The following is a 24,680-nucleotide window of genomic DNA, read 5'->3' on the forward strand; positions in this document are numbered from 1 at the left end:
CCTTTCAAACTGGCAAATTTACCAAATCTAAAAATTTACCAAAATTATCTCCAAATTCCTAATGCTGAGAAAGCAAACATTTCAGCAAGGAGAAAACAGAAGCCAAAAGGGATGAGTATAATAAAGCACTACCTCTACCTTTATTTAAGAGAGTGCAAAATTTAAAGATCAGATGTTCTAATGAAAAAAAGCCCTATCAAAAGATGTGCTAGTCAGCATTCTCCAGGCAGAAAGAACCAACAGGTAAGACCTGCAAATATGAGATTTATACAGGTGTCTCATGTAACCATAGGATTGGAAGTGTACTACATTCGTACAGCAGGCTGTGAAGCTGGAAGCTGCCATGAAGGGTCTGGATGCACTCCACAGGGGAGGCTAATTGGCTGAAGAAGCAATGAAAGAAATGTCTCCTTTCTTAAAAAAGCTTTAGCTGATTGGATTATGAAGTGCTGGGAGAGATGCCTTAGTTGATCACAGATGTGATCAGCCACAGAGGCAATCAAAAGCTTCCAGTTTATCATCCAGTCACAAAATATTCTTGGAGAATGGTCAGGCCAGTGCTTGCCTGACCAGACAACTAGGCATAATCAGTTGGCCAAGCTGACACTAGAACGTAATCATCAACATTCCAGTCCTTGCCAACTTGGCAGCTAAATACTTGAAATGAACTTAATTTTCATATCGTAACAGACATGTTCCACCTAGGAATACTCAGGTAACATTCACAGCTTAAACTTAATACCTATGACTTTACTATAATATGAACAATACAACTTATGTCATATGATAAGAAGTATGTAAAGAACAAAAGTGGACAAAGGAGTGCTTAAAATGTGTGTACTGGGGGTTACATACGTAGAAAGAAAAGAACAACTAAAAGAATATAAATGTCCTTTAAAAGAAGATGTGCGGGTGGGCCATGGTGGCTCAGTGGCAGAGTTCTTGCCTGCCATGCCGGAGACCCGGGTTCGATTCCCGGTGACTGCCCATGCAAAAAAAAAAAGAAAAGGTATAAGTAATTTGTACCAGCTCTATTTTATATCTAAGATGAATATTGTAATCTCTAAAGTAGCCAATAAAAGAAAACTTAAAATAAAAACCAGGAAGAAAATATGGATAAACATAGTATTTTAAAATGCAAAATAAAGAATAAAAGAGTATCCTTAACAGTAAAAGCAAGACATATAAATTATTTTGTTAAGTATATACAAGCTACAAATAGCTTGTATTGTATTATATTCAAGTAGTCATCGCAGATAATTGCCTTTTTAAAGAAAAAACACACTGTTCAGGTAGCACACATCAATGTATCAACATAGCAAAAAGTTGAAAATTAAGTGATGGGAAAGACGGACTATTAACCACTAAACAAAAATACTGAATAAATATATTAAATAGGCTTTAATTCAAGAAACATCAGTAGAAAATAATGATGAATAGATTAATAGCTATTCTAAATTCAAACGACATAGTAATAAAGCAACAAAATATACGAAAAAAACTAAAAGGGCTTTTAGAGAAAATAAATCTAGAATGACTCAGAGACATTAATGTTTTAATTTACTTTTTTCAGTAAATGATTCAATGGACTAGAAAAAATTCAAAATTTAAAAAATTGGATGGAAGGGAGCATGGGATAGAAAACCTGAACACAACCAACCCAAATGAATTAATGGCACAGTGTGTCCAAGAGCATAATAATACAGTTCTTTCCAATTAAAGTATGACTCATTAAAAAATATTGGCCTTAAGATGAAGGTCCAAAAAGGAATCTCATTAAAAAAAAAATCTAATAGACTACAAAAATAAAATGTAATAAAATAAGATGGAGGTTAATAAGATATAATAAAAGAATTTCATATTATTGGATATTAAAAACCACACAAACCATAGCTTAAGGAAAAATCACAATAAAAATAGAGAATATTTTGAACAATGAAAATATGTAATAATGAAAATATGATGTAAAAATTTTGCAGAATACATCAAACCATGTAGAGAACTGTCTTTAATGTATATATTTATTTTTTAAACCAGAAAGCAAATACATATATATATATATGTATAGACTATGTATATGTATCACAAAAGTAACCAAATACAAAATAAATTAAACCCAAAGAAAGTATCAATGGTAAGTCTTGCATCCGGGGAATAATTAAGTTCTAAAGTCATATGATATGTTGCTGAGGATCTCAGATCCATTTGGGCATTGCATTAAGTGTCTACATTAACCTTACAGGGTTACTTTACTGAAATTGTTCTCTGACTCCGATTTCCTCTACCAATAGAAAATTAAAGGGTAGATTTAACTAAAACAAATCAGAAAGTTAGACATCTTTGAAAAGACTGAAAACTCTTGGCAAAAGTGATCATAAAAAAGAGAGGACACAAATTACCAAAACAAGAAACAAAAAGGTTTCATCACAAAACTTGCTAAACAAGAAGAGAATTCATAACAAATTCATGTCACTAAATTATTAGATGAGAAAATTTCTAAAAATCTTTGCCAAAATGGCATCCATGCCTACCTTTACCCCTGACTATAAAAAGTGCTCTATTATTTCTTTTAAATGTATTCAACTGGAAGTGCATGGTGGGTCTGTGGCAAAATGCTCGCCTGCCATGTGTGAGATCCAAGTTCAATTCCCAGCCTATGAACCCCAAACAAAAACAAATAACAAAGCCAAAAGTAAGTATACAATTAAAACCCTTTCCATTATGAAAAACTGAGATACAAATAGTTTAGCCACTGAATTTTTCCTGAGAATACCAAATAATAACATTTCCCAAGTCATTTTATGAAGTCAATATATCCTTAATTCTAAAATCTCCAAAGGGCATTATAAGAAAAAAAAAGAAAACAAAAAGCCAAGCTATTTAATAAACAAAGACATGAAAATCTTACAAAAAATGTCAACATGCTAAACCCCGTAATAAAAAGGATAATACTTCTCAATGAAGTTACGTTATTCCTTCTCAATGAAGGAATGTAAGATTGGATTACAATTTGAAAGACAATACAGTTTTTTTTTTTTTTTTTTTTTTTTTTTTAAGGAAAGACAGAGAGAAGGAAGGAAGGATAGAAGGAAGGAAGGAAGGAAGAAAGGGAAACATTTTTAAACATTTTCTTGTTTTTATTGTATTCTGTTTCTCCGTTTTTGTTACATGGGCTGGGGCCGGGAATCGAACCGAGGTCCTCCGGCATAGCAGGCAAGCACTTTGCCCGCTGAGCCACCGCGGCCCGCCCAGACAATACAGTTTTTATATACCAGACAAGTTGTAGCAAAACAAACAGACTTCTCTCTGATCCTCCCACAAAATGGAGCTAAAATGCTTTTAAATATAAATCAAGCATAAGACTCCAAAGAACTGAAAAAAAAATAAAATAAAATAACAATCAGTTACAGTGCTTTTGGATTGAAAATTCAATGTATGTATTCCATGGGGTTGAGTGGTTGCCTTTTTATATTTTGGGTTTGTTTTGTTTCAGTCTTGAGTTCAGAAAAAGTCACAAGCTGGAAACACCAATAGGCACAAGCAAAAAGAATTTGTGGAACGAGTGGTTGCTTTGGCTAAAACATTAGGAAAATGACAGCCAAAGGCAATACTTTTTACGCAATACATGTGCTGCATTTCCTAACCAAATAACATAGTATAAAATGTATTTTCACCCCAAACTTCATTACCAGTTCTACACATGTGATAAAACGCTATACAAACATTTTACCAATTTTGACATTGTATACTTCTTACCCAGGATATAACCATCAGGGAAAATAGGATAAAGGACACATAAGTCACTCTGTACCATTTTCGCAACTCTGTGAATTTTTATTCTTTTCCAAATAGTGGGAAAAAAAATCAACGCCTCTCATAATGAAAATGAGAAAATCCACGTTTATCTAAAAAGGATCAGAAACTATTGCAATGGCCAATAATGACCTGAAAAAAGAACATCCTAGCAAACTTAAAAGAATAAAATTACCAAATGAGAGGAAGACACCAACAACAGGATATTAGAGTATTCAGTATTTATAAACATGATAAATAATTAAGAAAACCAAGAAATGCACTTCTACCTACAGAAACTTAGTTTTTATATTTCACTTATTTTAGCAGATTTATTATGGATAAGAATTTTTTAATTAGTATTTATTTGATTTCACAAGAAAAAATATTCCATGGGATAAAGTTTAAAAGTATACTACTACCATTCCCTTTTGGAGAAGAAAGTACTCAAACTAGATTTCCTATCTCCATTCTATTGTGGCAAATATCTATTTTTCATAGGTCAATCAATAATGGACATACTCTGTTAAAAATTCATCACTGATTATTAAAGTTTCAGAACATTATCCTCAAAGAAATTCCTATTTCTATCTTTATAATTTTAAATGAAATAAAGATAATTTTAATATCCTTATGCCACTTTGTGTAACCCCAGAAAAGTTTCATTCAATATTGTTGGGTGGCATCTTTTTTATTAAGTTGCTTCCATGAAAATGTGACCTGCTCACTTGTGTATGGGACCTTTTGATTAGGTGGTTTCCACTGAGATTCACCTATGTCCATTAAAAGTGGATCACATTACTGGAGTCCTTTAAGTGGTAATAACCACTTCGGAAAAGTTTCAGAGCCCCTCACACAGACATTCTGAGATGCAAAAAGAAAATGTCTCCAGGGAAATCATACGAAAGAAGAAGCTGGGAGAGAAAGCTAGCAGAGGAGCCTAACAGACTTCTCCATGTGCCTTTCCAGATGACAAAGAAACCCCAAATGTCATCATCCCTTCTAGAGTCAAATTCTCTTTTTTGGGATGACTTAGTTTGGACATTTTATGGTCTTTGAACTGCAGACTTGTAACTTTAAGAATTTCCTTTATAAAAGCCAACCCATTTATGATAACTTGTATTTCTAGCAGCAATTAACAAACTAAAAGTGTACTATTGTAACAGATCCCATTTACTTAATATTACTATCTCTACATCAAAAGACTTAAAAAATACCAAAGATTACCACTAGCAGATGAGCAATTTTATCCATAATTGTATAGGAAAACGTTAAATTCTCAAAATACATCTTCTATGCAATTAACATCTCTTCATTACAATAAACCAACTTGACAGTGTATCAGTGGTGTGTATGTGTATTGTGGAGTGCAGAGTAGGAATGGCTGAGATCCAGGAATCCAACGGCAATTTTGAAAAGCTCTCACCACACCTCCTGCATAAGATGGATTTGAGAATCAGTTCTTTAAATGACCTCAAATTATCTTACTGCATCTGATTATAAAATGAATTATAGGATACTCTGGGTAATGGGATCCCCCTCACTGTTTAGGTATGAACATGCATGTTTCTGCCATCTCTATTATTTCATACCTGAACTAGAACATCAGGATAGATCTCACAAATTATATACATATACGTACTTTTTTTATTATACTGACTTTCTCCTGACTTTCTACCACAGATTAAAATAAATCTGTGTAATCTGAACTTTTTATTCATACAACCAGACAAACTCTGCCCTACAAAAGAAAAACGCAAGAAACAAAAACATGAAAATATTCTACTAAAATAATTTTAAATGCAAAACAACTCTGAAAGTACCAATAATAATAAGAAAAAGTGATTCTAATATGTCATTCAAAGGAGGAAAGGCATAAGAGACATTTCAATCTTGAAGAAAAAAATAATCCATTCCAAGACAACACCCATATTCTGAAAAGAACATCAGATATTATATGTCAAGACAGTAGAAAGCTTCTTGATTTTAGTCATTTAGCATTCAGGAGATTCAAGGTTAGAAACAAACATAAAATGACACTTAGTATAATTTCATTTAGTTAAAGTACAAAATATAAAATTTATATAGAGAGTAATGCTCAGAACTTCATTAAATAGACTGCTTTATTTGATTTTATTTAACGTATGAAATTTCTGATGTAGTCTGTGTCACTTAAAGCACCTATGGGCATTTTGTTGTTTGTGAGTTCTTCATATTTAAGAAAGATAAATTAAAACACTTACCTGGGTTTCATACAAGTGGGCAATATGAAACTGAACTGCAAAGGACCATGAAAATTTTTCAATTATAATACAGAAGATTAAACACAAATAGGAACAATATAAAAAGCATAAGCAATCTTTCATTAAACTACAGATTACAAATTTAAGAGCATACATAAATCCATTAAAAATCATGAGCATGTGATGAAAACATTTCATCATTTTAAGTCATCAATGAATAACATTTCAATCCATTATTTATAATTCTAATAATTAAAAAAATCTGTAGCAAAGAAGCAAATAGTATTCTTGATAGAATTTGTAATATTTATACACATAACACATAGTCTTAAAAGGTGAGCGTTCATTTTAAAACAGTGAAGTTATTACTTAGGGTAGGTTGTATTATGGACTCCGACAAACCCATATTCATTATCTTAATCTGCATCCCTGCTGGTGTCAACCCATTATGAAGAGAATCTTTTGAAGATATTTTAGTTAACATGTGGTCAACTGAAACAAGGTGGCCCTTTATCTGAATTACTGGATGCCTTATAAAGAGAACCTGGACATCATGGAATATCAGAAAACAGAGGAAACTGCCATGCAACAGGAGGCAGAGATAGACAAAGTCACAGACTTTGGGGGAAAAGCAGTGCATTTCTGATGCCTTGATTTTGAATTTTTTCTAGCCTCAAAACCATTAGCCAATAAATTCCTGTTTTTAATCCAAAACTAGTTTGTAGTATTTTGATAGCAACTCAGGCAAACTAACAGAGTACTTAATAAAAATATACTTTTTAAATGGAGACAATTTTTTTCATTTATATACTCTCATATGAAACAACATTTTTAAATAAGCCTTAGACGAGGACAATATTGCTAGTAAGAACACAGAAAATAAGTTGTCCCATTTCTCTTTCCTCAGACTTAGGTGACCTAAAGAAGGAAAATGGAGAATTAAAATATCTGAAAAGCAAGAGTATAAGATAAGCATAAATAGAAAAAAGGTAGAACATTTTTGCTTCCTTTACTAACTCTAATTCTCTATCACACAAGGACGAATGATTCAACAAGAACAACGGAGGAAAAAACCAAAAACAAGTCACCAAGAACCAAAACAAGTACATAAATAACAATGGAAAAATCACAAATTCAAGTTATTTGAATTTTATGAGTTTTACATCTTAGTGACAATTCTTTTTCTTTGACTTTATGAGAAAATGTCAAAATTACAAGAAAATATGGATACGATTGTTTTTTAAAAGGAAAGTTGCTTACAAATCATCAAGTTCTCTCAAAGTATGCATTACATCTCCCTTTCTCTTTTTCACTCTCCCCTTTTCACTCTCCCCTTCCCTTCCTCCCTCCCTTTCCTTCTTTTTCATTTTTTCTCACTGAATGACTTAACTAAAAGATTCAGTTGGGAGGCTTGTTAAAATTACCAATTTCTTAGCTCAGATCTTAAAAATTCTAACCCAGTGAGCCCTGGAAAAGGTCTGGAAAGCTACCCTGACCCTGGAACAGAAAACCTGCACTAAATAATAATAAATCATTCCTGTAAGAGGGAAAAGCTCCTGAAAAATAAAACAACTCTCATACAAAACAACTCCTGGGGATAAATCACTACTCCACCTAACTAGTTAAAAAAATCAGATATGAGACAGTACAGCAACATCTTATATAGAGAAGTATTTAATATATAAATTACAAGTCACCAAATTCAAAATGTCTCGTATATATGGACATTTAGTTAAACAGCTTTAGGGCTTTTCCTTCACCTTGCTTTTCCAACACACCTCTTCCTGCTGTTTCAAATCAAGTTAACAGAAATTTCACCTCACTAAATGCTGTAGGGAAATTAGGTTCTAAGGTAGAAAAAGGGAGAAGAAACAGAAAATCTGTAAGTCATCCCTCCAATTTTCTTATCTTTCCAATAAAGATAACAATGGTGGAAAAAATAGTTGTTAACTAAAACCATTTTCACTTAAACGTTTCAGATTTAAAGCTCAGGTCTTGTATTTCTACGTCAACATCCCATAAGACAAAATGAAATCTTTCATAATGTGAAAACTCTCAAATTTTATTCTAAATATACTTTTAAACAAGACCTTAAGTAAACAAACATAACTAAGAAAGAACTCAACCTGACATTTCTTAATTACTGAGAATGAAATTTTGTCAATACTGCTCTCTATGAGATCCTGAAATTTAACATTTTATTAATACACTAAAGGATACTAAAACAATGTTAACGTCAAGACCATCATATAACTAAAATTTTCACATCATAATGTTACTTTTAAAAAACAAAATTAAATCATAAGCAGTAAGTGCATTTACTTTTTAACACTATGCAGTTTGGAATTTTATCATAAAGAAACCATTTGTTTTAACTTTTTTCTAACTTTGTTTTGTATTCTTATTTGTACTATACAAGTACCTGAAAGAGTTTCAAAATGAGTGAAAGACTGTTGAAAAATGAAAATCACTAAAGGTATTATAAAAGATGGAGAAATTGATTTTACATTTAAATTGACAGCCAATAACAGAATAATCACAAAATAATATCTAGCATGAAATAGGCAATATTCACTAACTCAGTTTCAATGTACTCATGCTGGTTGTTTTTAAATGAACTACCTGACAATTCAAGTGAACTATAAGATAAAATCTCTTAATCAGACATTTGCTCTCCCATTCCTCTTCTCAATAACTAAAAGAGCTAGCAGCTAATAGACTCAGAATGTATTTGGTAATCACTTAAAATGGCCTAGGTATATTTTTATGCTCAGCAAAACTATGGTACCTAATACTTACTTTCAGCACTAGACAAAGTGCAAGGATTACAGTCAATCAAAGCTAAGTGAAGATGCTGCAAGAAGAAAATGAAAATATTAATGCACTAATTTAAAATAACATAAAATGATTTTAAATATACATTTTAAGTGTTTATGATCTAACAGCACTGAAACTTTTAAATTAAACTATTAACTAAGTAGTTTACTACTCTTAAACACTTAATGGCAGCAAATTAAATCTTGAGTCATTTTCATAAGATAGTTAAGAAGGGAGAACATAGGAAAGAATAAACTTTATCAAAGTACTGTGTGTATGTTTTTTGTTATGTGGAATTAACTTGATATTTGAGCCTTCAAGTAAACAAATATAATGTTATACAATTATTTAAATGAAATGTTTTCCTCATTATTTAAAAATCTGTAAAGTAAACGGTGGTATTTAATTTAGAATTCCACAGCTTATCTTTAAGTGAAACTCCAACATCAGCTTAGTATGTCACAAGCAATCCAAGGACAAGCTATTCAAAAATCAACTACAAAAGTCACTCTAATCCAGAAATCCATTTTGCTTTCCTAAAACTGCAAGATAAACTATTTAATGTTCAAAATGACAACCTGACATTTTGCATGTGCACCAAAAAGAAATTTTTTGCCTAGTTAAAAGAACTTAACCAGTTCCTCTACTTAAGCATGTGCAGCAAAAAGAAATTTTTAAATGAAATCTTCAGTGATTTGTACATGTCAATGTACAATCAGTGTGAAACTACTAACTATACCAGTTACATCAACTGGAAACCTCAAACAACAAGAAAAGTTGACATTTGCTACCTAGTATATAAATAGATGATTAAAAATACAACCCTAGCCTGAGCTCAATATAGTAATACAGGTTTGAATTGCACACACTTAACAATTAGGCTAGCCTACATCGCATTTGAAAAGCATTTTAAGGCATAAAACATATTCAGAAATGGGCAAACTACTAAATATAACCCTTAAATAATAAATTCGTAATTCATTCAACAAGTATTTACTGAGAGCCTATAATGTGCAAAGCACAATGTAAGAAATAGTGTTACAAACACCAAAAAAGTTTTCAACTATATCACTGTCAATTTGCTGGTAGTGATATTGTCCTATAGTTATGTGAAATGTCACCATGGAAGGAAACTACTTGACAGCTACAAAGGACTTCTACATTATTTCTTACAATGGCATGTTTATCTACAATTATCTAAATGTAAAGTGTTCAAAACTAAACAAAGCAAGCAAAATTGGAAGAAAAAAGCTCAGCTTTGAGATTGGTACAAGAAAAATTCAACATTTAAATACTATGAGAACTGCTTTCACTATCCCTTGCCATACAAAGCAGACTGTGTATTCTAAAGTTTGTTTACAGAGCAAGAGAAAATAGATTATTTTAAAATATGTATAATATAAGAACAAAGCATATTTTTATACTTGTCTTCCTACTGACCAAAAAAAAAAAAAAAGGTACAGCATAGCAGCTACGCTTCTTGTATTCATTTCTAAATCTACACTATCTTAAAATCATAAATATGTACATGATAAGTAAAAGACTTTTTTGATGGGGCCATACGAGGATATAAACTAATCTGGAAAATACAATTGACTTCTACAATTATCTTCCATATTATTATTCAAGTGATACCCCAAAAGCAAAGAGAAGCACATTATTCACGTTGTCCAACGTGACATTTAATCTATCACTACTCAAAATCCTGAAATGAAATACATCAGGAAAAATTAAAAAATAGTCTTGAAAATAGAAGTACAGCTACTATTTTACATTGCCAGTACAAAATAGAATTAAAATGTCTAATATTTCCAAACAGCAAAATCTGGAAAAAAGCATAATAAAAAAAGAATAAAAGAATATAGTATTTATACAACATAAAAACACAAGTACATTAAAAAAAGAAAAAATAAGACTTCTGCACATTAAAAAATAAAGCTAAATAAACCTCATTATAACACTTTAGGGAATGGTATACAATTGACATAACCTCATGGTTTCATTTTAAATATTTAAACCAAACAGGTAGATTATTAACAAATCACAATAATTATTGTTTTAATAAGTCTCCCAAATCTAAATCTAAAAAATACAATAATAAAATCCAGTTCCCATACCTACAACAATTAAAAGTAGCTGAGAATCATATAAACTTCATACAGAAATTTGTAGTACTGAACCCGAATAAGGTTATGATTAACGGTTATTCTGGAGAGGCTGCTGAATTAAAAAATCATATATAAACCTGAGGGTAAAGAAAAACTAAGCTACAGAAATGTGAGTTCAAGAAGTTGTATTTAAGACACTACTTTGAATGCTGCAGTGGTTTTTTCTTTACAGCATCTTTGGTCATACAGCATTTGATTAATCAGATCTTTTGATTCACCTTTTTAATTGTGGTAACATGTAAGGCATTAAGTATCATTTTAACCATTTTAAATATACAATTCAGGGTCTTAATCACATTACATTTATACTACCATCATTATCACTCACTTGGTTGAGTCAGTACTTCCTAAAATTTCGTTTTATTTTGCAACTCAATGGCATTTAGAGGAGAAACACCTAAAAGAATTAAATATCTAGGAATAAATGTAGCCAAGGACATAAAGGACTTGTACACAGAAAACTAAAAAACATTATAAAAAGAAATGGAAGACCTGAATACGTGGAAAGATATTCCATGTCTTGTACAGCCTTAATTGAGTACAAAAGTTTTTATAATTTCAGTGTTTTACTTTGCAACTCCATGTAATTTTGAGTAGAAACAGCTAAAGCAATTAAATTTAGAGGAATAAACCTACCCGAAGAGATAAAAGATGTGTACCCAGAAAACCACAACAATATTGTAAATTAAAGAAGATACGAATAAACACAGATATTCCATGGTCAATTGCACCTAAATTCATCTACAGATTGAATGTAGTATCAAACAAAATTCCAACAGACTACATTGCAGAAATGGAAAAGCCAATTATCGATTTTATTTAGGAAGACTAAGACTAACAGCTAAAAATATCTTGAAAAGAAAGAATGAAATGGCATTACATTTCCTGACTTCAGAGCATATCATAAAGCCACAGCAGTCAAAGGAGCATGGTACCGGATAAAGATAAATATGCTGACCAAAGAAACTGAACTGAGAGTTCAGAAATAAAATCTCAGATCCATGGTCAAATGATTTTTGATAAAGCTTCCAAGCCCACTCAATTGAGACAGAGTAGTCTCTTCCAAAACAGTGCTGGGAGAACTAGAAATCCATAGCCAAGAGAAGGAAAGAGGAATACCATCTAGCACTCCATTAAAAAATTAACTCAACAGGGATTCAGGGGTAGTTCAGTGGTAGAATTCCCACCTGCCATGTGGAAATCCTGGGTTGTATTCCTGGTCCATGTACTCCCCCAAAACCAAAAAAACAAAAATTCAACAAATGGTGGTACAATAATGAGATACTCACATGGAAAAATAATGAAATGTGACCCCAACCATACAGCATACCAAAAAAACCCAAACCAAAATGAATCAAAGGCCTAAATACAAGAATTCAGTACTAGAAAACCCCTAGATGGAAATGTAAGGAAACGTCTTCAAGATCTAGTGCTAGGCAGTAGTTTCTTAGGCTTTACATCCAAAGCACAAGAAACAAGAACAAAATAGATAAATAGGAACTCCTCAAAATCTAACACTTTAGTACTTCAAAAGACTTTAGGTGAAAAGGAACTGAATCAATGGGTTAAACTATTTGGAAGCCACATATCTGATAAAGATTTTATATACGGAATATTCAAAGAAAATCTACAATTCAACAATAAAAAATCCAATTAAAAAATGGGCAAAAGACAAGGATAGACATTTCTTCAGAGAGATGGATAAAAAGTACATGAAAAGATGCTATGCTTCACTAGCTACTAGGGATATACAAATCAAAACCATAATGAAATATCATCTCTCATCTTTAAAGAACAGCCACTAATAAATGAACAGGCAACTACAAATACTGGAGAGGATGTGGAAAAATTGGAACACATATTCACTGCTGCTGCGGATGTCAAGTGATATAGAAATTCTGGAATACAGTTTGGTGGTTTCTTGAAAATCTAAGTATAGAGCTGCCTTATGACCAGCAATCTTCCTCTGAGGGAAATACCTAGAAGATGTGAAAGCAGGGACATAAACAGATGTTTGCCTACTGATATTCACAGAAGGATTATTGGCAGTTGCCAAAAAACGGAACAAGACAAGTATCCTTTGACAGATGAATGGATAACAAAATATGATTTATACATTCAATGGAAAATTACTCAGCAGCAAAAAGAATGAAGTCCTGAAGCACATGACAACATGGATGAACCTTGAGGACAGTTATGTGAAATAAGTCAAATACGAAAGAACAAATACTTTAGGATTTCACTGATATGAACTAGTTTTATGTCTATGTAAATTCATAGATATAAAATATAGAATATAGGTTACAAGGATATATATACATATGAGGCTAAAGAATGAGGAGCAGTTGCTTACTATGTGCATAAGGTCTAAGCTGAGTAGAAACGTTTGGAAATGGACAGTGGTGATGATAGAAAGTCATTATTAGAATACTTAGCAGTGCTGAAATGGTGTCTGAGTATGGTAGAAAAGGATAGTTTAGAGTCATGTATGTCACCAGAAGGGTCACTGGAGGCAAAAACACAAGAATGTATAACAGAGTGAATCTTATGGTAGACTATTTCATCACTAACTATACAAATATAAAAGTGTTTTTTCATGAATCAGATCAACTGCACAACACTATCACACAGAGTTTATAATGAAGGACTATATGGAGAAAAATGCATCTAGTGCAAACTATGTACCATAGTTAACAGTAATATTTTAATACTATTTCATCAACAAACAGTAACAAAGGTACCAGATGAACACCATGTGTCAGTAAAAGGAGGGAAAAGAGATATAGTAGAACTTGGGTTTTATTTTTTGTTTTCTTTTCTGTAGTAATGAAACATTCTAAATTTGATGATAGAGCTGTATGCACAATCAAGTGACAATACTGTGAACCAGTGGCTGAATATGTCGGATAGTTCTATGCTGTGTGAAAATATCTCAATAAAATTGCACTTAAAAAAAAATCAAGGTGTTATAGTCAAATCGCAAAAATCTAGGTTTTAAAACCACATTTTTCTTTAAATGAGGTTTCATTTCTAGCTGTATGGTCATACTGTAAATTCTAAATTATAGTAGTCTAACTGTGTTATGCTAATCTAAAGGTAAACTTATTCAAAATAAACTATGTATCTCCTCATGAACTTTTTTATTTGAAGTAGTGTCTACTTTCAGAACAAGTCTCATATACTTTTGAGTCAGTGAATAAATAGTATCTTGTGATTCAGCTGGATATTTCTGCAAACTGTTCTAATGCACATTCAAGATTAAACACCTATAATTGAAAAACAGAAAGTCAAACAATTAAAAATTGCATAAATTTCTCCAAAGGTTGATCAAAAATTGCCAGTAAGCATATGAAATGTAAATCAAAACCACAATGGGATACCATTTCACATCAACTAGAATGGGTGTTCTTAAAGATAACAGAGTGTTTGAAATGATGTGTAGAAAGAGGAACACTCCTATATTGCTAACAGGAATATAAAATGGTAGAGCTGCTGTGGAAAAGTTTGGCAATTCTTCAGAAAATTAAGTACAGAATCACCACAGATCCTGGCAATCCACCTCTAGTTATATATACCAAAGAACTGACAGCAAGTACTCAAACACATATCTGCATCTTATGCTTACAGCAGCATTATTCACAACAGCCAAAACATAATATAACCATAAAATTACACATTAATCTTCAATAAAAAGAATACTCTTTCAAAAAAAGGAAAGAAGTTCTTTTTATGGCATCTTACAAAGAACAAATACTGGATGATCTAATATGAAACAGGAAGCATATGCAAAGAAAGTCAGAAACTAGAACAAAGGTTACAGGGATCAGGTTAGGAAGGAATATAAGAAATTAATGTCTAATTGGTATGGAATTTCCATTTGGAGTGATGGAATAATTTTGCAGTAGCTGATGACAGATACAACTTCACAACTTTGAGAAGCAGTTACTTAATATGTGCAGAATATTTAAGATGAATCAACTGTTAGGAAATAGACATTTCAAACACTAATGAATTGAATAATTGAAAAAAAGGATAAAAATGGAAACAAAGTCAAATATACTGGGGTAACAAACTGTATTACATATATAAGGTCTTATCTACATGGATTTGATTATAGAAACTAATTAAGTATTCTGGAAAACAAAATCAAAGATAAAATATGGTCCCATACACACACACACACACACACACACACACACACTCACACAAACATGTAGAATACATAATGAACCTTCATGTGAATAGTGGGTTGAAGCTAGGAGTATAATTATAATAATATTGGGCAATCACTTGTAATAAAATTACCACACTTTGCAAAATGTTAATACTAAAAACTGTGTCTGGTAGAAGTGGTGGCAAAAAGGTCTTTGAATGCTGTACTTTGCCATATTATTTTCTGGGCAACTATAACCGCTCGTATTGAAAAAAAAATGAAAAGTCTCAAAAGTTTTGAAAATTAAGCAAAAGGATTTCCATAGTTCAAAAACAAGCCTGAAGGGGGAAGAAAGAAGAAGGTTACTTTGAGCTGAGGACTCCAACACTACAAGCCCCTTAGAACTGAGATAATACCAAGTATCTTCAGCTCTTATTTTCTCATAAAGATTATCATACTTCTAAAAAATATTACTTAAAACCTACATGCTGACAAATGAGAGAAGAAGGGCAAGGTGGCAGATAAGTGAGGTACGGAATTTAGTTCCTCCAGAGTAGCTAGTAAATAGCCAGTAATGTACAGAACAACTGCTGGGGAAACATCAGCGACCAAACATAGAGTACATCCGTCTTAACCACAAGGATCAGCTGAGACCCCACACAAAACTGTAAGTCCCCCAAGCCTCAGAGGTCATTGCCCCTCCTTCATGGGCAAAACATGCTGATTCTCCCATGGGAAAGAAAACAGACTTTATAAAGAACAAGGGCTAAACTCAATCAAGCTCCAACTGTGGAAGTAATTAACAAATTTCAACGAATGAAAATGGGCCCCAAGCACAGATGAACTTTGAGTAAGTACTAAAGGTACTAGGAGTTCTCACCCAAGCAGAGAGGGGACAGGACTTGTGGGGGAAAAAAAGAAGAAAACAGACTTTCTGAGCGACATAGCACAAAATATTATTGAAGGGCTAGACCCCAGGAAAAGGGGACACACAGAGCAGGGAGATATAGACTGCCATGCCTCTTGACTGACAAACCAGAGGAGCAGCAGGGTCCTGCTATGAAAAGGATTTTTACTTCTACTTCTTAACAGCTCATTTAAATGGAAGCCTTCTCTGGCTCTAGCACTGCCCTAGGCATAAAAGGCAAAGTAATTGTCAGGTAAAGGACTTCCTAAAGGCTGTACTTAATTCCCAAAAGAAAGGCAAGGCCCAGCTCAAGTGAAATCAGGCTACAGGGCTAGGGAAATTGAAGCAATTAAAACCAATATACAATATCACTGCTGTCTCAACCACACCCCAATACGGAAGAATCTGCTAAAAGTAAGCACACATCACTTTATGTTGGCAGGAAGCTATGGGCAGAGAAGCACGATTTGCTGGACAGGATCGGAAAAACAGAATCTTGAGACCACAGGAAAGTCTGACAACCTGCTGGGTCTCAACCTCAAGGAAAACTGACGCTGGCAATTCTTTCCTCCTAAGATGTGGGCCAGTCTGGTCTGGGAAAATCTGATTGGAGTCTATTATCTCTGAGAAGACCCTCCTCAAAGCAAACAAACAAACAAACAAAAGGGTCCATATAAGCAGGGTGAAAAGCAGAGAGACAAGAACTGAAAAATTCTGATCAGTTAAACAGAACCTATGCAAGAGGTCCAGAGTAACTTAACGAAATGTCAAAAGAACAGTTAGAGAACAAAGACATTCAGCAAGAAAATCCCAGGTAAAAGAGTAAAAAACACCTCCATTAATAAATTAACCAATGCTTAGAAACCAGCAAAAAATTATTTCTATTAGGAAAACTGAGGATATGGCCCTGCCAAAGGAACAAAGCAACAATTTAAATGAGATGGAGGAGTTGAAAACAACTACTAAGCCAGAATGTTCAAACACACATGGAAAATTTCATCAAAAATCAAAATCAGTGAATTCAGGAAGGATATAAAGAAGATACAGGGTAAAAAAAAAATGAAGAAAATGCAGTTTGAAAAAAAATCACTGAACTTTTGGACATGAAAGTTACAACAGAATAGATGAAAAAAAAAATGGAAATCTACAATGATAGCTTTGAAGAGGCAAAAGAAAAGACTGGTGAACTAGTGGAAGGGATATCTGAAATCAAACACACAAAAGAAAATCAGGGGAAAGAATGAAAAAATATCAATTCCCTGAAAATTGAACTGAATGATAACTTAAAGGGCAAGAATGTATGTGCTGTGCATGTCACCAAAGGAGAAGAGAAAGGAAAAAAAGAAGAAAGACTAATAGAGTTAATAATCACTGAAAATGTGCCATCTCTTATGAAAGAAATAAACAGATCCAAGAAGTACAGCACACCCAAAATAGAATAGATCCAAACAGATAAACCTGAAGACACTTGCCAATCAGATTGTCAAATGTCAAAAAGAAAGGAAGAATTTTGAAAGCAACAAAAGAATCCATCACATACAAAGAAAGCCCAATGAGACTATGTATATATCATCAGAAACCATGGAGTTGAGAACTCAGTGGTATCACATGTTTAAGTTTCTAAAAGAGAAAACCTACCAACAAAAACTTTTATGTCCAGCAAAACTGTCCTTCAAAAACAAGAGGAGATTACAATATGTTCAGACAAGCACTGAGAGTATTTGTGACCAAGAGACCAGTTCTGCAAGAAATACTAAAGGAAGCACTACAGGCATACAGGAGAAGGCATGAAACAGAAGTCAGGGGAAGAGTGTAGAAAGAAGACTACGGATAAAGGGAAAAGGGAAAAAAATAGATAAGACATAAAATCCAAAAGAAAAAAAATGGTAAAAGAAAGTACTGCCTTTACAGTAATAACACTTAATGTTAATGGATTAAAATCCCCAATCAAAAGAAGCAAACTGTCTGAATGGATTAAAAAATAGGACCCATCTGCATGATGCCTACAGAAGACTTGTTTTATATCCAAGGACAAAAAACAGGTATAAAGGGAAAGGTTGGGAAAAGATATTTCATGCAAACAGCAATTAGAAAAGAGCAGGAGTAGTTATATTAATGTCTGACAAATTAGACTTCAAGTGTAAAACAAGAGAGACAAGAAGAACACTAAATATTAATAAATGGAAGACTTCCAACAAGAAGACATAAGAATCACAAATATTTATGTACCAAGCCAGAGGACTTCAAAGTACATGAGGTAAACACTGACAATACAGACAACTCTACCATAATAACTGGAAATTTCAATACCCCACTCTCAGCAATGGACAGAACATCTAGACAGAGGATCAATAAAGAAACAAACAATTTGAGTTAATACAATAAAAGAACTAGACTTAACAGTCATTTACAGAATTTATACACTACAGCAGCAGCATACACATTTTTCTTTTAGTTTTTCCCACTGAGTATGATGTTAGCTGTGGATTTTTAATGTATTCCCTTTATCATTTTGAGAAAGTATTCTTCTATTCTGTGTCGGTTTGAAAGGATGTAATGTACCCTAGAAAAACCACGTTTTAATCCTAATTCCATTTTGTAAAGGCAACCATTTCTTCTAATCTCTATTCAGTACTGTATATTTGAAACTGTAATTAGAGCATCTCCCTGGATATGTGATTCAATTAAACTGGGTTAGGTGGAGACATATCTCTACCCATTTGGGTGGGTCTTGATTAGTTTACTGGAATCCTATAAAACAGGAAACATTTTGGAGAATGAGAGACTCAGAGAGAGCAGAGAAGAATGACATAGCCACAAGAAGCAGAGAGGCCACCAGCCAGGAACTTTCTGAGATGAAGAAGGACAATGCCTACCAGGAAGTTTCAAGAAAAAGGAAGTCAGGAGAGAAAGCTAGCAGATGATGCTGTGCTTGCCATGCACCATTCCAGCCAAGAGAGAAATCCTGACTGTGTTTGCCATGTGCCTTTCCAGATGAGAGAGAAACTCTGACTGTATTTATCATGTGCCCTTCTCACTTGAGAGAGAAACCATGAACTTCATCGGCCTTCTTGAGCCAAGGTATGTTTACCTGGATGCCTGTGATTAGACTTTTTTATAGACTTGTTTAATTGGTATATTTTCTCAGCTTTTTGAACTGTAAACTAGCAACTTATTAAATTCCTCTTTTTAAAAGCTGTTCCATTTCTGGTGTATTGCATTCTAGCAGCTAACAAACTAGAACAGGAAGAGATTAGGAAATCAAAGGAACAATGATTAAGAGTTACCTCTTTTTTTTAAAAAAAAAAAAAACATTTTGGAGACTGTGAAATATTTTCCTGTTAAGTATGACTTCTTACATGCCCGAAATTCTGACTAAATTTTTATCTCATACTTCAACTCAGTACATTTAGAATTTAGAATGGCAAACAGTATTGTTAGTATACTCTCTTTTAAGGAAGAAACTAATTTGCCTCAATGTAAATATTTTATGGATCAAAAAAAATGTATCTTTGGTTCTAGGATTAGAAGACATGGTTCTTCTGTACAGCTGGTCATAATAATCAGCAACTCTATCAGAGCCTCTACAATTTCACTCACTAAGCTAATTTTTCAGAAATCTAAACCTTCAAATGGTTTGCAGGCCAGGTATGCCCTACAACCTAGAGTTACCAGCCTCTCCAAGAGCACTAACCAGTTGTATTCCCTATCTCATAATGTTGATGCCCCTTTTCAATATAAAGAATTTACAATGGACACTGTCCAAATTTTCCTAAAGATTGGGAGAAGGATCAAAGGAGAAGGAGTTATTGTAATAGAGAAGAGAGGATTTAATAAACAAGTATGACTACTGAACCACTATACTGTTATTTCTTTCTTAGTGTTTTGGGGCAGCTAGAAGGAAATATCTGAAATTGAGGATCTGTAACCCATACTGTTCTAGTTTTCTAGCTGCTGGAATGCAATATCCCAGAAACAGAATGGCTTTTAAAAGGGGGAATTTAATGAGTTACTAGTTTAAGTATAAAGCCAAGAAAATGTTCCCATTAAAACAAGTCTATAGAAATGTCCAATCAAAGGCATCCAGGGAAAGATACCTTGATTCAAGAAGGCCAATGAAGCTCAGGGTTTCTCTCCCAAGTGGAAGGGCACATGATGAATACAGTCCGAGTTTCTCTCTCATCTGGAAAGGCACATGGCAAACACAGTCAGGATTCCTCTCTCATTTATAAGGGCACAAGGTGAACACAGCATCATCTGCTAGCTTCTTCTCCTGCTTCCTGTTTTATTAAGCTCCTCGGGAGGGATTTTTCTTCTTTATCTCCAAAGCTCACTGGCTGGTGGACTCTGCTTCTTGTGGCTATGTCATTCTTCTCTGGCTCTCTCTGAATTGCCCATTTCCAAAATGTTTCCTCTTTTACAGGACTCCAATAAACCAATCAAGTCCCACCCAAATGGGTGGAGACATATCATCACCTAATCCAGTTTATCACTCTTGACTAAATCACATCATCTAGGATGATGATCTGATTACAGTTTCAAACACTCAGTATTAAATGGGGATTATTAGACCTTTATGAAATGGGATTTGATTAAAACATGGCTTTTCTAGGGGGCATGAATCCTTTCAAACCAGCACACATACCCACATACCATATACTGAAATTTTTTCTATAAATACTTGCAGAGTGTACTTTCAAATTTATCACATTTTGTATACATGTTATATTTCACAATTTAAAAAATGTTAAAAAAAATACACAAGGGTACCTACTAAGTTATTGAAATGTGTTAATTAATGAAAATAGTTGGAAATAAGAAAAAGGAAAACTCTCGATTGCAGTAACAAAAATACCTCATATCTATTATATAATTTAAATAATATATTCATTTTAACTTGTACAAATGTATTGATTCTAAAAGTAAATTACACCTTGATCGTTTTATTAAATAATTTTTTCACAATCTACTTACTATGGCTTTAATGTTTGGGACTGAATATCTGTGTATCATCCATACCATTCTTTACTAAATTCATAAAAGGCAGACATAGTTTCAGTAATTTTCTACTTTAAAAATCTAAGACACACAACTAACTATAGGGTGCAGATAATGAATTAAAGTGGCAAAGGTTTGGTATTCAAACCCTGCACAGTCCAAGGAAAGATCTGTCCCTTCACTGTTTCTGTGAGTTAATCTATAATCTCTTGTGATACCTGTGTACTAAAAGTATCATTTTAAAATATCTGAGGCATTGAGCCTTGCCAGGTAGTTTGACGTAGCAATGTGATATATTGTAAAACCCTGGACTTTACATGAATTATTCATGAATTATTTTGAACTCTCAAGGCCTCAAGAATGAGAAACTAAGGTCAGCATGCAAATGAACCATGCAAACCCCTAATAAAAGTACTGGATAGTGAAACTTAGCTGAGCTTTCCAGATTGATAATACTTGCTATGTTTTCAAACAGTTGCTAGTAAAATGTACCCTATGTGACATGTCTTTTTCCTTTGCTTCTTTTAATCTGCATCCTTTTTTCAATAATAATTATTAAACGTAGATGTGAAGGCTTTTCTAAGATCTGTGAATCCTAATTTTTCCTTAAGCCGAAGGATATATTGTCTTGAGGACCTCAGAAGACATATAGTTTTTTAAAAAACCTTTATTGAGCACAAACCATGTTAATGAGTTTAAAGTACAAGCTACTGTATAGTACACCCCCACCCCCTACTTTTTTAATCAAGCTTATTGTTAATATACACATCTGTGAAAAAGTAAACATTCTGAAATTCGTATCACCTTATACTACTATCCAGAACCTCTAATTCACTTAAAAAGCAATGCTTTTATTGTACAGGGATGACCTATTCTCACAAAAAGTTCACCATAAAATGTTGGACAACATAAAATGATTGCTCACACAAACCAACAAACTCTATGAAATAGGAAAATTTTGAGGAATATCAAGCTAGCATTAAATCTAAGACATTTTGCCAATAGTTTATTTTTCCAACAGTGTTTACACTAACCAATGGCAATATAAGCGCCTTATGAAAATTTTCCTTTAATATAATTTTGTTATGAAAAAGTATCCTGCTAGAGGAGGCCTGATTTTTAAAGACCCTGATAATGACTCATGACTAGGTCATAGCTAAAGCACCAGTAAAGAATTCTTTCGCGTATCTATGAAGTCCAGTTAACTACATGGGGTGATTCAGATGTTCAAATTAGAAAACTGTTTCTAAACACAAAACCTAGTTATAAAGTTTGAAAATGTATCAAAATATTAAAAAAAAAAAACTTAATGCACTGATTAGTTATCCACATGGCAAAGAAAAAGAACAATTTCATCTTTGAGATTATATCCTTAATTACCAAAGTTTTAAACTGCCAACATAGATTCAACATTACTCAAAACTCTAACAATATCCTAAATAACAAGCCCACATGCATACACACACACTAAAACCCAAACACCTACCTTTAAACTAGACTCATAGTCTGTATTCACTTTGAACATAAGCCCAAGTCGTAAATGAATCTCCTTGGCTCGACAAAAGCTGGGATCAATGTAAAGTACCTCCTGAAATGCTTTAATTGCCCTGAAAGTACACAGACATAATATATTATAAATTTTAATACTGATATTACTTCACTTGACATTAAGATAAACATTCTGGTTACCCAGTTTTAAGGGAAATGTGAGCTTTGTAAAAATATATGCATAAGTAGTAAAATACAAAAAAAAAGCAGAACTGGTTGAACGTTTTTTCCAATTTTCTCAATTACCCAGTATTTCAACATTCAAAAAAATGTTCAGTATAAATTTTAAATTTTTCTGAAACATCAGACCAAAATACAGTAGGAAAGTTTCTAACCAAGGGCAAAGGAGTGAAAGCGTTATTTATACTTTCAGTTTATACCATCTAACTCTACTTTTAGAAATTTTATATTTTTGCCTCAAATTTTGATTTACAGTCCTTCTGGAACTTATTATATGTACAACATAGCACAGAGGTCAATTTTTACTTTTCGCATTCATAGGCTATATATTGGTCATAAACAAGCCTGCATTCCCATGGGACAACTTCTGGCTTCTCTAATCTAATACAGTTCTATATAAGTCTACCACTGTCCCAATTCTATACAGTCTAAATTACTGCACCTTTTTAATAGGTCTTGGTTATCAAAAGAGAAAATCTAGGGATAGAAAGAGACATGTTTCACAGCACATATTTTGAAAATACTATTTGTAATATGATGATTACTTCCTTGAAAATAAGTATTAAAATAGATGCAAAAAGTAAAGGATTATTTTGAATAACATTAACTCTAGGTCTCAAACATCTCTCTAGTCTTATTTACAATAATAAATGTTTTAGAAAAAAAGACAATTTTCTAAACAAAAAAGTATATGATGTAGAAACCAGTCATATCACAAAAAAAATGTCAAAACAACATATTACACGGTCTAATAATTCATTTCACTGATTTTTTTCATTCTTACTTGTAAAATTTCTGTATTTAAATACACATTTATTGCAAACTAAGCATTTTAACAGAGTTTTTACAGGGGAAAGGGCAAAAACAGGACTGATGTCAGATATTCTTACAATTTTATAATTCAATAATAGAGATTTAGATCTAAATCCCTAAAAAATAAGCCCAAATTTTGTTAGATGGCTTTAAGACAGGTAGATTATGTAAACGCTTTATCATCTGACATCACTGCCTGGAGGCAACAGAGGAGAATCAAAATATGAAGGGCAAAGACTCAGACAGTGTAACTTAGGAATGCCTAGAGTGGAAAATGATGGTGATTAGATGGATAAATATAAAAACGCTTTTGCAAAAGGAGAAATGAATGGCAACACTGCAGGTATTAAAAATGGATGATATACAGGAAAAAGTACAATCCATGCAAGTTAGGGTCTATACTCAACATTAACATTATCATATACATTCATTGTATATTATTGAATATAACAAAAGCATTATGACAGAACTAAATACCAACAAGCTGGGGATATGGTTGGAGGGGTATGGATTCTTTGTGGATGAAAAGGCAATTACTTCATATAGATTATGCTGGCAAAGTCATGTCTATTTATTTAGGTTTGATCGTATGATGTGCAAATAAAACTGTTTAAAATGAACAGAGAGAGACAAGTGTTAGAGAAAATGTGGAGAAAGAGATGTACCTTTTCACTTTGGTAGGGAAGTTGAGAGGTTCACCCATTGGGAGGGCAGTGTGGTGGTTCCACAGGAGGCTAGGGGTGGGGTTGCTGAATGATCCTGCAACCCCACTGCCAGGTATATACGTGAAGGAACTGAGGGTGGCAACAGGAATGGACATTTGCTGGTGTTTATGGCAGCAGTGGGGCAGTGTTTCAATTCGCAATGGATGGAGGTAGCCTAAGGGTACAAAGACTGAGGGAAGGAAGGGAGAAATGTAATGTGTATGCATAATGGACTACTGAGCAGCCACAAGAAAGAATGAAGTTGTAAGGCATGCAACTAGGTGAATGAACCTTACCGACTATGCTGAATAAAATGTCAGAAACACGAAGACAAATATTAACATGCATCACTAACAT

At 33.1% G+C, this 24,680-nt stretch overlaps 1 protein-coding gene across 19 annotated transcripts in view; it reads right to left on the minus strand.

The window, feature by feature from the left end:
- LOC143672566 (lysine-specific demethylase 6A-like) overlaps positions 1–24,680 on the minus strand; it is a 403,500-nt gene that overhangs the window by 147,005 nt on the left and 231,815 nt on the right. For 17 of the 19 annotated variants that reach the window (XM_077147154.1, XM_077147158.1, XM_077147155.1 and 14 more), the window contains 3 exons: positions 22,565–22,685; positions 8,835–8,889; positions 6,036–6,070 (listed from right to left, as the gene is read on the minus strand). In XM_077147154.1, coding sequence (XP_077003269.1) covers positions 6,036–6,070; positions 8,835–8,889; positions 22,565–22,685 — 211 coding nt within the window. Of the gene's footprint in view, positions 1–5,019; positions 6,010–6,035; positions 6,071–8,834; positions 8,890–22,564; positions 22,686–24,680 lie in introns of those variants that run through there. The other 2 variants (XM_077147173.1, XM_077147172.1) reach the window with 1 other exon arrangement.

The sequence above is a fragment of the Tamandua tetradactyla genome, chromosome Y (assembly GCF_023851605.1).
Source record: "Tamandua tetradactyla isolate mTamTet1 chromosome Y, mTamTet1.pri, whole genome shotgun sequence".
NCBI classification, from domain to species: Eukaryota; Metazoa; Chordata; class Mammalia; order Pilosa; family Myrmecophagidae; genus Tamandua; species Tamandua tetradactyla.